Source organism: Mytilus galloprovincialis, chromosome 2 (assembly GCF_965363235.1).
Source record: "Mytilus galloprovincialis chromosome 2, xbMytGall1.hap1.1, whole genome shotgun sequence".
Classification (NCBI taxonomy): Eukaryota; Metazoa; Mollusca; class Bivalvia; order Mytilida; family Mytilidae; genus Mytilus; species Mytilus galloprovincialis.
The window spans coordinates 33,655,267-33,670,915 of NC_134839.1; the positions used below are offsets into that span (position 1 = coordinate 33,655,267).

Consider the following 15,649-nt stretch of genomic DNA (forward strand, 5'->3'; position numbering starts at 1 on the left):
TGTCTGGCATAATGCGGCTTTATACACTCTTATATCACAATGCAAACCGTTGAATCTGTTTTCTAACTATGATAAATCAAAGCTTAATTACCAGTCAGCAGTTTTCTGGTTTTTCATAAAAGGATTCTTTAATGCATCGATATCAACCATTTCTTGTTTGTTTTGTGTATCTTCATTAATTTTACAGTCATACATCTGACAAAACTTGGTCTCATTCTTTTCATCAGAAGCATCGGAAGTATAAGCTATTGCTGTATTGATAGTCTTGCCACCTTCGCCTTTTTCCATCGATGATTTTGAAAAGGGTGTCTGTTGCATTACAGGAAAATTTGAAATCTCTGTATTGTGCTTCAGATTTTTATTTTTTCGCATACAATACCATTGTGTTAGCCGAGCGGACTTGATAATGTTCATGTGAACTTTTGGTAAGGTAGCACAAATCTAAAATTAATAGTTGGATAGAGATAAAGTGATCGAACAAAATTCAATTATAGAAAGACATTTGACAACCTCTTTCGGAATTTTTTTTGACAAACATCATAAATATAAAACTAACGTTATGTTATTTAACACAAGGACATGGTCTACAAGATATCCTATACAGTATTATTGGACGCTTGAGTAACTACGAGAAAGCTTACGATAAGATACCAAGCTATTCTTCTCTATAAAACTAGTGTTAGTAATTTAACGCATCTTCTCATAAAGTCTGGTTATAGTTTTCATAGAAGATTTAAGACAGTATTATTTTACACGTATTGGAGGACACAATCATTAAAAATGTTAAATAAAATTGCATTAGATGTATGGTACACTCACACACCATTATGCTTTCATTTTTCAACGAGCTAATAGAAAACACTATCCCACTGTAAATAAGTTGTATTTAAGTAAAGATATAATCATCGAGCTTGGCGCACACTTATATGAAATAAAATCATTTATTTACGAACATTATCTAGTCGGAATTAATGTGTGTAGTAACACGAACTTGATTCTTTACAGTCTGTTCTGTCTAGCTTTGTTGCAAATATTATCTAATTTTCAGATATGATCAAGGATAATGAAATAGTAGGATAAGAGTGTACACTCATATTTTGCTACATATATATTCATATGTCGATATGAATGCATGTTTTAAAAATACATAAAATTGTCGGACACAAACAGGTCACAGTGAAATTTCAAGAGGCATTTTTGAATTTTGCACACCTCAGTATATGATCCCAATTTCATTCTACAACGTCATTTTTGTCATATTGATATACTTGCCATAACAGCCACTGTCTCTGCATTTGCTGCAACATCTTGTCCGAAACATGTCGTACCAGAGTTATCGCTCAAGGCAAATATTGAATATGTAAAACCAGACTTTAATAAGGAACTTTGTTCTAATTTCAGAAAATCAAAAACAGAAAGCGATTGATCATCGTAGCAAAATGTGGTGCTGTGTTTGATCATCCCCCTTGGTCGTGTAAATACATTTATACCAACACCTGTGGTTACGGCGTATGTAAACAGGCAGTTTGTGGAAACATTCCTTCTTGATGTGTACATACAATTCTAATGGAAAAGAATAATAATGAATATGTTAAATGAAATTCCGAAAAGAATCGTTGGTGAACCAATGATAACGCGCAACTAAAGATAATGCCTACGAAGGTTACTTTCTTTGGTGAGATAAATATATATGCAAATCAAGATCAGTCTTTCGTTTTGACAATATTTCAGACTCTGTTGATAGGCGTAACAAAATCAAGCTAATAACAAGCTTTCGATGATAATTTTGAAACGGAATTCTTCCGGAAAGTTGTCACATTTATCTATTCCCAACTTTAATCGTCACTTAATATTCTCGATTAAGTAATTCTAAATATATACCATTTGTTAAATCACGATTTTATCTACACATCCCAATTAGTTTTGATGTTGACAAAATCCTCCATTTTTGTAAGAGTAAGCATTTGTTCTAGGTATCACATAGCATTGAGAATTGAAACGGGGAATATGTTTAAGAGACAACAAGACGACCAAAGAGCAGAACACATCCCAAGACCATCAATGGGTCGTCAACACAGCAAGAAAATCAACTTGGAACTAGTGCAACAATGCGGTAAGCAAGTTTTGTGAGATCCTAACCATCCCCATATATATCTTGGCTATGTAGAATAAAAAGACACACAACAAAAAGCACACTGAAACTATTTAAAAAAAGTCAGAGTCTGATGTCAGAATAAGTATTTAATAAAATAGCAAAATGGCAATGATACATAAATTAACAAAGGAAAACTATCAGTTACTGATAGGCAAGCCGAAGACCTTAAATAAATCGATTGAAAGATAATGCTTTCATTATATAAAAATCAAGCATAATTCCTCCTGTGATGAGTTAAGTATCAAACCATCATAAAATATATGCATCATGCCAACAACCTGTTTTTACAACAATTAGTTATCAAAGGTACCAGGATAACAATAAACGTGTTTATTTCTGATACAAAGACCCTCTGAGTGAATTAATTGTAATACCGCAAACCTTAATAACCTAACGACAGTATTGTAACTATATCCCTTCCGAATGAGTGTGTTTGAAGGTTACGTTTTGCTTTTGTAGTGTATGCCTACATTGTTGCACATATTTTTTATGCCTAAGGGTAGGAGTTAAGGATTTTAGGTTTATATGTATTATGTTGCATTCTTTTCTTTTGTTGCTCGGAGAGTTCATTTCTTTCTTTTTTTTTATGATCGATCATAAATTTACACTTTTAAAAACTTCTACCAATACCATGAAACTCATTAGATGACTTCACAAAGTATATAGGTTTTCAGATTCTCTAAAATAATTGTTTAGTGCCGATATCAAAGATAGCATCAATTTATTTATTCAATTTACGTTTAAATGTATGTGTCCTCATTCAAAATGTGATCCGCAGAACAAATACTGTATGAGTATTCATTGGCAATTTACTTTTTTTCTCATTTCGGTATTATTAAAACAAAAGATTCAACATAATAAAGTTTACCAAATAAATCTTTCAAATACATTTCAAGCTCTGCAGATACTTTTATTATTAGTTATTAATCAATATAGCCTTTGACCTATTGTACTACAAGTATTAATCCACGACAGCATATATATATACAAACTAATAAAGGCGAGCTTAAACTTTAGTTTCTCTCCAACAAAACGTTCATATAGTTTCTTACCAAAAACATCGAAGCTGACATTTCATAACCAAACGAGGTCTGTAATGGTCGTACTTCCTTGAAATAAGGTTGTAGGAAATCAAAGTTCTGAAGTTTCTTCTTGTAAATAAATGGATTGCCTGCCATAATGCTTATCAGCATTTCCGTTATATTGCCTTTATTTTCTGACAACAGTAAATAATATAGTATGTGCCAAGACTACATCATTCATTGAAATAAAAATGCATTTTAATATCTAGTTAATTCCCGTAGATACTGACGAACATTATCGAAATCATGTACATTAACCACCCACACAAGTGTCAACCAATGTTCAGAAAATCAATTAATAAGGGGTTAAAAAAAAGATACTAGAGGGAGAGTCAAACTCATAGATCGAAAATAAACTGACAAAACCATGGCTAAAAATGAAAAAGACAAAGAGACAAATAATAGTACACAAGACATAACATAGAAAATTAAAGACTGAGCATCTTGTAGCCCACCATATCAGGTGCTCCGGAAGGGTAAGAATATCCTGCTCCACATGTAGCACCCGTCGTGTTGCTCATGTTATTACAAACCCGGTAAATAGTCTAATTCGGTGGGTCACAATCATGAAAAGGGACGGGGACTGTTGTAAAGACGTTAGGAACATATCCGATATCATCTGTGAAACGGTTATTCCATAACGGTCAACCAACTCGTGATGGCATCCTTAGAATATACAAAGAGATGATTTCAACTTCACCATTTGGAACTCTTGGTTTAATATCTTCCTTGAGAGCAGCAACCCTCTATCAAGGTAATCATGATAAGAAATATAAGCCCGGGAAGATCGTATCAATTGGGAGATGTATACTCCGAAGATGTGGCATGAGTGCCAATGAGACAACACTCCATCCAAGTCACAATTTATCAAAGTATACCATTATAGGTCAAGGTACGGTCTTCAACACAGAGCTTTGGCTCACATCATACAGCAAGCTAGGCTTCCCAAAAATACTAGTGTAAAATCATTCAAATGGGAAAACCAACCATAGTTTATTTTCATTGAAATCAAAAACGTTATAACATACAAAGGCAGAGCGAACGAGCTGTGATTAATATGCAACGTAAGACGGTGTAAAAGGACTGTTCATAGGATTATATATATCGAAGTTGTACATATATCGATACAAGTTTGTTTTGTTTTAAGGTCCACGTGTATTTTCAGATAGTTATCATAGGTACCAAGCTTATAGTTTAATACGCCAGACACGCGTGTCAACTACATAAGACTCATAAGTGACGCTCAGATCAAAACAGTTAGAAAGCCAAGTACAAAGTGAAGGAACATTGGGGATCCAAAATTCCAAAATGTTGTGACAAATACGGCTAAGGTAATATATGCCTAGGATAAGATAAGTTTTTCGAAAAACTCATACTGTTTTAAACAGGAAATTAGAAGAAAAAAAGGACCGTATAATTGATATTCATGTCAACACCGAAGTGCTGACTACTGGGATGGTAATACCCTCGGGGACGAAATGTCCACCGGCAGTGGCATCGATCCAGTGGTGTAAATAGTTATCAAAGGTACCAGTATTATACTTTAATACGCCAGACGCGCTCATCAGTTTTAGTATTTCGAAAATATTATCCTTTGTAAACAGGAAATTAAAAAAAAACGTTTTTGACAATATACTGTGGATTCATTTCTATTCGTTTGATACCAATTTTCATGATTTCGTGGGTTCAGGTTTTCCACGAATTTAAATGTTCAACGCAATACAAATTTACAATCGGAATGTATGCAGACTTTGCCAAAACCACGAAATTAATTATTCACGAATATACACGTTTTCCTTAATGAACGAAAATTGGTACCCCCGAAAATAAATGAACCCTCAGTAATTGATATTCATGCCAACACCGAAATGCTGATTAAGGGGATGTTGAAACCCAGCAGTGGCATCGAACCAGTGTTATCAATTGTTCTAGGCTTATGATTTTATACGCCAGATAGTTTTGTTTGACTGGATATATACCGGTACAGTTTCAATCACGGTTTGTTCTATAAGTCGTTCAAATCATTGCAGTGAGGTGTACTTTGTCGTACATTTTAGTGTAGTGTTTCCCGGTTTAATCTGCAATTTATCGATCTAGAAATGAAGGGTTATCACCGTTTATTTGAGGTATTTAAAGTAAGTTTCAGTCAGTAAATTCCAGCAACATATTTAGTAAATTATGGATTATTTAGAGAAGAATATCATCAAGATAAGGAAAGTGTTCTCGAAGTTATGAACTGAATGTAATTTAGACGTTTCTTCACTTAATTTTTTTTATAAACTGTGATTCATAACACTACAAGATCTGTCTATTAAAAGGGAACAATTGGAATACATACAATATGTCAATAAACTCTATATTATAATGGGTGGATTTTATATAGATAACTAAAATCGTATAAAAAATAAACAATGAATGAGGTTGTTATATCTGATGTATACCTTTTTGAGCTTCTTTGTTACATTTGTTTGTTTTTATAGTGATTAAGATGATAACACAATGTTGACTACTGTACACCTTTTTAAGATTTTTCCGACGTAGTCGGTATTAGTTTCGGTTTGTGCCCTTTGAACTTAAGGACGCTTCACTATGGCAACAGAATACGCATGCTCGAAAATACTTTCTGTGATTGGACAAAATGCTGTCATGGTGGGTGATTTGGTTGTGTTTGAAAAAACGTCTCGTTAATTATATCGTGATGGAAAGCAAGTGAAAAACTATAAATATTTGAATTAGATCTTACAAAGAGTTATATTTTTATTATCTCCAGCTCTTTGCATCCGTGACAGCTGTTAATTCGGGACAATTATATAATTTGTAATGTAAACTTTGTTGTACGAACGTACATGACTGCGTTTCCCTCGGTTTTAGTTTGTTACCCCGATTTTGTTTTTTGTCCATGGATTTATGAGTTTTGAACAGCGGTATACTACTGTTGCCTTTATTTAGAACGCACCTACGCATGTGAGATTTCCGCGGGGTTTTGGTGACTGTAAACAGAAAGATACGAGGACCGAGAATACTGAAGACAAACAGAGAAAACGTTCTTTAAATAGTATCTTTGTGCTTCTAAATGTTATCGAAATGATAGTTTTAAACATATACTCAAATTTAAATATGTCGGATATCTTTTTTAAAGATAGTTCTTGTTACCTTTGTGTCTGTTTGTTAGTTGTTATCCATTCGTTTGATGTGTTTGAGATTTTGAGTTTGTCATTTGATTAGGGACTTTTTTGAATTTTCCTCGGAGTTCAGTATTTTTGTGATTTTACTTTTTTGCCGAAACGGACAAAAATATTATGAGAGAAAATAAACGGCTTCAATTATCTCATCCCACCTCCGGTAATTTTAACTAGCATATATATCTTTCACATTTATATCTAGCATATTTATATTTCACATTAAAGAAGAAGGCTGTTAGGTGCAGCATATATATTTGCATTCAGATTTACCACACAATCAATTATTTAAACAGGAAAACTTGTGTTTGATAAGATTATGTGAAGTGTAGTTTGAAGAGACAAAGATTAATAAAAAATCAGAATCGAAAAGATCATTAAAAGCAGGAAATTAAACTTAAACAACCCAATATGTTTTACATTTAAAAACAAGAATGTGTCTTAAGTACACTGATGCCCCACTCGCACTGTCATTTAACATGCTCAATGGACCGTGATAATGGATAACAAAATCTAATTTGGCATTAAAATTAGAAAGATCATACCATAGGGAACATGTGTATTAAGGTTCAAGTTGATTGGACTTCAACTTCATCAAAAACTACCTTGACCAAAAACAAAAAAAGAACGCACGGACGGACGCACAAACCAGAAATCATAATGCCCCTCTACTATCGTAGGTGGGGCATAAAAAGTTAGTTCCACTTTTTTCTTATGTTTAAAGACAAAAGTTGATGATGAGATATTTGATGGTTGTAAATGAACTAGACTAAAGCAAAGAATCATAAATTGTAGAACAACTAGAGGCCTCAACAAAACAACAGTTTTCAGGTTTTGGTGTTCCTTGTCCTATATCTCTCAGTAGTCATACATATTTGTTTAGGGGCCAGTTGAAGGACGCCTGCGGTTGCGGAAGTTTCTCGCTGCATTACAGACCCATTGGTGGCCTTCGGCTGTTGTCTGCTCTATGGTCAGGTTGTTGTCTCTTTGACACATTCCCCATTTCCATTCTCAATTTTATTAGGTTTGTTGTTGTCGACTTTTCTACATAATTTTTTTTAAATCACCATTCAAGTGAGATTTCGTTTTTCTTACTGATCGTTTTGTTTCCCTTTTAAGTTTTACTGTATCTTCTATGCTGTCTTTTATTAAAACATAAACGGAGTAAGTTGATTTTGAGATATTATTTGTCGTTTTGTGTTTTTGCAATGTTGTATTTTGTTTTATGTCAAAAAGTGGAACAAATTAAACAATTTTAATTGATGAAAATATACATATTATTTTACATGCTTGATTTATCTTCACCGTTATATGACTAATTACCTGCAGTCAAACATATATAGAAAAGATCAGCACTGCTATCCCCGACGGTTGTTGCATACCATGCCTTTGATCCTGGTACAGACAAAGCACCGTTTGTTAAAGCAGGGAATAACAAGTTGTTGTGTAATATCCAAAATCCAGATTTCCATGATGAAGTTGTCCCAAGAATTCCCTTTACATAATATTACATATTAAAAATATATAATATACACGTTTTCAACTTTATCCGTGTCAACTGTATTTTTCTACCCAATTGTAAATGGCCTCAGACGTAATTTGTTTTGATTTGTTCATTTAGGTTTTCAATGCTATTTAACTTAATCTTTGATTTTCACTCGAGGCTAATTTGATTCAAGTGCAATTGATAAGTCCGACGTAGATAGAGATAACAAATAATAAGCTTATTTTGTTTCACGATATAAAAGACGACAGCAGTACCGTACATTTCGTATAGCGACTTACCAATATAAACTACACATAAGGGAATCGTATGAACTCCAAAAAAAGCAATACAAATAACATGTATTGGGGTACAAGCTTGGGAAAAAGGATTCAAAGAGAGCAAACTAAATATTCCAGTCAAATGCGCTTAAACCATTATGTGAATAGATCTTTTGGTTCTAACTTGGTCGTAAAGTTGTTGAACTTAATTTTTTCTAAATTTGTAAACCCTTTTTTTCTGATTCGTTAGATGACTTTCAAAATTCTATGATTTAATTGATATATTCAATCCATGTCAATCGGATGTGAATTTTCAATACTTCCAAAGATCTAGATTTCCTGCAAAATCATTCAAAATAGTTAAGTTAATAGAGTTTAAAAACTGATCGAATCTCATGAACCCTTTTTAAAGCAAACCAGAGTGTTCGGAATGGTAAAAAAAAATATAAAAGAAGGGAAGTAATAAACGAGTTCTTAAGTATAATATTAGACTTTATTGTTTTTGAGTCACATTTTTTTCTAATACCGTCTTCGACCAATCCGATGTGCAAAGGTCCTCTGAATTTACAATTGTTGACCATTCATTAAATAAAGATCTTATAAAAAGCAAATATTTCACTGGCAGAGTTAAAACAAATGCAATTGAAACACCAGAAATCATTAGGAACTATTTGACGGATAAGCAGTGTCCGTGTCTCAAATAACGATTATCGTGTTTTGGAAAGGGCGGGGTAAATATTAAGCAATTAGTGGTTTGACCAGTCAATATACTTTTTGTAACAGTGTTGACTGACTTGTGATTATCGCAACGGGTTGTTAATTACCTTCCTTCCGGACGCACATGATCTCGTTCATAGATTCGTTCGGGTGTTTCTTAAGTTTACATTGATATATCTGTCTTGTAGCTCTAAAGAAGCTGTAGTGAAAAGATAGGACCCCAATCCATGGTGGGTTCGAGATCTGTGGCAAATTGCTAATTTATGGTAAATATGAAGCACAAACGCAAACCAAATCACAAATCTATGTCTGCTTTTTGTTTTATTCAATATGCACTTTACGTACTTTCCTGTCAAAATTCAATAACGTCATGTAATGTGCCCTGGCTAACGATGACATTAGATGATATTTCAAAATTGTTTGTTTCAACTCATAGTTTTCTTCTACTGGTGTTCCTTGTGTTACCCTCAACCTTATTTGTATGAGTTTTTACTGTGCATATAAGTTTGCTTTTTTTCTGGTTTCATTGTTTTTGTTTTTTTGTCTATGGTCTCTTTAAATTTCTTCTGATGTTATATAACCAAAATCATTTGTCAGCAATATAACAGAGACTAGATGTACTATTGTAGTAAATGATCTTTCTTGAGATTTTGGAAAAAAATGGCATTGAATTTTTATAAAATTGACATTATTTTCCGCTTTGTATAAGGAGAATAGCTAAACTGTTGGATAAATAAGGATTGGATAAATAAGGATTATTGTTAAGACAATAACAATCAAAACCAAGGAGTAAACAAAGACTCACAAAACCAAGGGACATTTACATCAAGTTATAAATAATAAATAAGAAACAACACGAACTCCACTAAAAACCGGGAGTGAAATTAGGTGCTCCGGAAGGGTAAGCATTTCCTGCACCGTATACGGCACCCGTCGTGTTAATTCTTTGTTCAGTTCGGTAATGATTGAAGTTATTATGACTGAGGAAGAATATCAGAAATGAAGTCTGACACACTTTTGTGATAATGGCCAATCAGCTCATGATGGAGACCGTAAAATGTCTTGAGTGATGACTTTAATTTGACTGATCATAGCCCTGTCTTAGCAACTTTTGAGGAGCAGTATTCCTCGTTCAACAAAATCAACGTACTTTGAGCTAGCTCTAGAGTAACGTATCAGTTGAGACACATATACTCCATATACTGGTGCCGCTGGGATGTTGCTACACAGAAATGGAAAGTTGACTATAGGATAATTAATACATCGCGTTTGTCATAAATTTTGGTATTCAACCTACCACCAGTAGTCATTTCGAGAAAAAGGTCTAAATATGAAGCAGATTTATCTGATTCGGTAGTATCTTTAATTTCAAGTTCACTTGAATATATTAAATGTAAGTGATCACTGAATTTATTATTATTAAGAGACAAAACATCATCAATATACCGAAAGGTGAAATTAAAAGACTGGGCTAATTTCTTTTCTCCTTTCTGTACAATCCCTTGGATAAATTCTGCTTCATAGGAATATAAAAACAAATCGTCAAGTAGAGGAGCGCAATTGGTACCCAATGAGATTCCAATAGTCTGTTGGAAGACCAAACCTCCAAATTCAACAAATATGTTGTCAATTAAAAAATCCAGCATGGCAGTGATATCCTCTTCGGTGTTTTTTTTCCTTGAATCTGTATGATTTTTCACAAAGTAAGCTGAATTCCTGCCCAAAACTAGATATTTAAAGCGTCTAGTGCCCTTTTTGTTAAAGAAACATAAGCAGACGAGTTCTTTCAGTCGAGCTTTAAGTTTAGTTTGTGGAATAGTGGTATAAAGAGTTGAAAAATCAAAGGTTTTAATGTTGGTACAATGTTTTAATGATTGAGATTGTAAATTCAACAACAACTCTTTTAAATTTTCAGTATCCACACCTGATTAACACCAATTCTTGAATATGCCGTTTCGGAATATTTCTGAAGTCCTTCTTTGACTGCAGTGAGTATGGCAGTAAGAACTTTAGAAAGGGGTTAAGTGGAACATTTAGAAGAACCTGCAATTTACCTTTCCTTATAAGGATTTTTGTGAAGCTTTGGAATCCAATATAAGGATGGAAGATACTGGTCTTCATCCTTTGCTTTAACACCAAAGGAGATTAGAACCGATTTGTGGTGTTCCAGGATCTCCTGCTTCGTAAGCGTACTTAGTGTAAATGTAGGATTTCCAAGTGTGTTATTTATCCCCAGTTCCTTAATCTGGCAGTCAATGTAGTGTTTCTTGCAAACAAAACCAAAATTATTTGAGGCTTTGTCAGCTGGAACGACAAAATATTTGCCATGGAGGCAAGACAACTCCTCTATGACCAGAGGTTCTTTAAAGATGGAAAGAGCTTTGGTGCTCAATGACCCTTTAAGCTTACTTACTCTTATCTGAATCAATGACCTCACTGATCTAACCCACTCCGAAAGAGTGTCAACCTCAATCTTTTCTCTTTTTGCCCAGTCTTTTGCATAACCCTCAACAGAATCCATTAGTAGTTAAAGTTCTCCTTGGAAAAAAGTTGTCTCAAATTGTAGTTATTGACTATGTTTAGGTCTCCAGAAATTACATGGCCAGCAGGATTATACACGAAATGGGAATGTGAACAGTCACAATCAGGTGGTTTAGCTTTGAGGTCATCAATATTTAGATTCTGCAACACTTTTTTGTGATTGAAATTTTTAGATGAACAGGGTTGGTGTAGGAATACGATACTATAGGAGAAGATTGATTCTTAAAGTAAGAAGGAATGTTGCTTTTTACTCTTTTATGGTAAAGAATATTACTTATATTTATAGCATCAATACCCTTGTTTGTGAACTTCAAATTGAAGAATGAACGTTTTTGCAGTTCCTCCGAATGTTCAAAAACGGGTCTGAATAATCTATGGTTAGCAATATCCATCACCATGGCAACTATATTATACTTCGTATATCGACTATCTGTAGTATGGCATTCTTCACACGCTTTCAATAGAGAGTTCAGTCTAGAAAGCGGAAGTGAGTACAGTTTAGAGCGGATGTGATGAATTCCAAGGGGTTTATTGATATGTTTGGCAAGGCCATCTATAGAAACATTATGCATATCAGGTGGATTATAGCGTCGATGTCCATGGCTCCTCGACCGACGAAGAGACCTATTGAATAAATCCATCACATTCACTGAACTACAGATAGGGCTACTCAAGGTACCTACAGTATCTATTTTATAGTTACATCCATAAGTTGTTGTAGTAACTTATACTCTGATCAAAAGATCCACGTGTTTTAGGCAGGTCATTGTTCATTACAGGACTTAAAATGATTTATAGTAACGCTTAAGTGAATATTAGGTAAAAATGCAAACTGCTTTTGGGGTTGTTGAGTGAATTTTGTATATGAAGGGTCAAACCGGTACAACGAAGAGTATGAAATGCTTATCCTTCGGGGCACACGATATACCCCTACAGTCTGTGTACATTTCACAAATTGTTACGAATATGCCTCCTCGCAGTACTCCTAATCCGTTTTTACTATACTGGCTTTTACTTACTGCAGTTTATTCGCTTCCTTTGGATATTTTGAGTTGTCAAATGCAACTTTAAAATCATTGGTCAAATACGTACCTACTAATACGCCATTTGCAGAAAAATTATCATAGATTTGGTAAAGTAAAAAAATTGCCACACATTAGGAAACTAACAAATGCCATAAATTAGGATTCTAAATATTTTACAAAACATTAGGAATAGGCAGGACGTCATATTTACCATAGATAAGGAAGCTGCCATAGATCTGGAACCAGCCCTAGTATTAGATTTGAGCCCAACATGTTTTAAATACTTTTAATAAGAATCCGTAGTACATACCTAATGCTGATGTTTTCCGTGATAGAAGACTCGAAAATAAAGATAAAACATTACTCTTACTATATAACAATTCTTTTTAATAATGATTGGTATCAATAAAGAAAAGTAAAAACTTACATGCATCCATTTTGAATATGTTGGTATACTTGTTTTTGCTGCTATATCTTTAACATTGACGAGATCACTAGAGTATATGATATACTCTGCCTCTTCTTTGTCTATCACAGATGACATTAGTTTAGATAAAACACTGTCTCTTCTTTCGGGATTATGTTCCTTGAAAACGAAATATTAAATAAAAGTTAATAAACTAAAGACTTTTTTTCAAATTTGACAGTTGATGATAAAATTTATTTATTTATTTTAAAGACTAATAAGCCGATGATCAGATAAAACTTTATGTCATATAAGGAGAACAACCCAAATAAACTAATTTTCATTTATGTCGCTTGACAACTTTCTAAGGTTCATTCATGAGACTTTATGTTGGCATTTCTTTTACATTTAAGTTCACAAGAAAGCAAATATGTTTAGCTGAGGTATTGGTAATAAGGTATCATTTTCATTTCATTTGTGAATAAACATCTTTTTTCTATTTGGTTTCAGAAATCTGTATACTTATTTTGTTTTCGCGTCGGCTTTTTTTTCGCAATTTCATGACAAAATGGTCATGTTAAATTTTCACTGTGCATAATTTTCGCTGAATGAGAAAATAAACACGAAAATATAACTGTATCGCATTGTTATAGATGAAAGTAGCACAGCATTGATTGACTGACAGGTAATCGATAACAAAAAAAACTGAAGGTTTTGATCAATACAGTAAAATTGGTATTAATGATGCATATTGTTTGGATTATAAAACATATCAATACATAAGCTCGTAGCTAATTATCATCTGATTTTTGTGTGACATGCATGTTTAGCTGATTTAATTATTGTGAAAACAGATTTTAATTACGTGTTCTCATTCTTTTGATCTTTTGAAACAAACAAAAGACTATAATTAACAGTATAGTATATAAAACTTTCATTGGTTATCACAGCACATCAGCTTATTTTCCTTTTAACGTCTATGACATTGACAACCGTCACACGCTTGCCTCTGTTTCAAACAGATATTTTTTTCTGGACTAATTGTAGTACTTGTAAAACATTAGAAACCTGTTTTTATTTAAACAAGCTCAAATACTTTATTTAATCACGATAACAATATGATACTGTTCTGTCGGTTTTCAATTATTTTCTAATAATGTTTGGATCATTTAAAAGATGTTATCAAAGGATCACGATAAAACTTTTTTGAACGGAATTTAACGTCACAAAACAAAATTGCACCCATTAGCAAACAAACAAAAAATGCAGCGGAAATCTGACAATTTTTCTAAGAGACAATAAAAAGGTGTAGTTTATGATTTGACATTATTCACGTCTTTCAACGTAGCTTAATGTATTTATATATTCGCAAAGCATTCCAATACCATTAACTGACGAAGTATTTAATGAAAAAGTACTGCTTACGGATATGTCGAATGCGACGTCCATAAAGGTCAAATTTTAAAAATCAGCAAATGAAATATGTTATGTTTGCCTTTGTCTTAGGGGATTTATGTCTAAATGTATAAAAGATTGTGACACGGTGATGACTGTTGTAGACTTATTTTACCATTTGTTCCTATTATGTCTGTTTTATTCACGCATCGTTGTATAATGGACTTTGATGCGATTGTCATACAAGTGAATGATTTAGGGCTATAAAACAGAACTCATCCAACATTTTTCTACATTTGAAAACGCCTGTACCGTGTCAGGAATATGATAGTTGTTGTCCATTCGTTTGGAGCGTTTTATCATTTGATTTTGCCATTTGATACGGGACTTTCCATGTAGAATTTTTCTCGGAGTTCAGTATTTTTGTGATTTCACTTTTTACAGGCATCAATTTTCAAAAAACAATATAAGTAAGCATAGTCATTTGTTAAACTGTTCTAAAAATATTGCAAAAATAAAACAAAACATCTGTTTATCAATGTTTACGGATATGAATAAAGGCGACGGTGCAATAGTCCATTTGCCAAATCTCGTTATTGACCATGTAATTAAAGATCTCTTTTTTAATTGTCTCCCTTATAAGGGATATTAATTTTTATTTACAATGAAGAGCTAGCAGAAATAACGTTACCTGTGCGTAATGTGAGTAATCTTCAAGGTTTTCAAATCTTTCAATTATATTTATTTGTTGTTAAGCTTAATACTTTTGACATTAGAAATTATTTTCCCTGGGAAATTTGTTTAACCGCCGATACATCACTTTAAATGCATCATGCTTTGCTTTGGCAATAGCCAATCTTGTCCGGTATAGAACCAGTCTACGATTGAAAAAGGGAAGTAATTTGTTTAAAAAGTCTATAATAACAGAATCAAATCGGTAACTGGCCAAAGGGATTATTTCGGTACTCCTCAAAACAGAATCCGGTCGGTTAAAACACATGTTTCTAATATGGATTCAAAGTTATAATGATAGAACTATATAGTTAATAAGGATACATCTACATAATAAACACAACTTGGAAACTTTTGTCTGGATCATAGAAACACGTAGGTGAGAACAAATGTTGATTACGTCCGAGGAAAACACAATGACAACATTAGGCGTTGACGTCGCTACAAATGTTACTATAAAAGAGAGTCAAATAAAACATTGGCCAAACATTATTTTTAGGTTGTAATTTTGCTTTCATTATTGCTTAATTATATTACATGTAGTTTCAGTTTGACTAGACCGGCCATTTTTTTATTCAAGAAATTAAGGTTAGTCTTATATCGTTCTTTCTGTTTCATGCATATGTATTCACAGTTATATAACTGGTATTTCC

At 33.2% G+C, this 15,649-nt stretch overlaps 1 protein-coding gene across 1 annotated transcript in view; it reads right to left on the bottom strand.

Annotated features, from left to right (window-relative positions):
- The window catches only part of LOC143062016 (uncharacterized), a 71,248-nt gene that overhangs the window by 40,001 nt on the left and 15,598 nt on the right, over nucleotides 1–15,649 (bottom strand). Inside the window, exons 3-7 of the mRNA XM_076233869.1 lie at nucleotides 12,891–13,049; nucleotides 7,740–7,911; nucleotides 3,208–3,371; nucleotides 1,273–1,563; nucleotides 92–441 (exon numbers count right to left, since the gene is read on the bottom strand). Coding sequence (XP_076089984.1) covers nucleotides 92–441; nucleotides 1,273–1,563; nucleotides 3,208–3,371; nucleotides 7,740–7,911; nucleotides 12,891–13,049 — 1,136 coding nt within the window. The remainder of the gene's footprint in view (nucleotides 1–91; nucleotides 442–1,272; nucleotides 1,564–3,207; nucleotides 3,372–7,739; nucleotides 7,912–12,890; nucleotides 13,050–15,649) is intronic.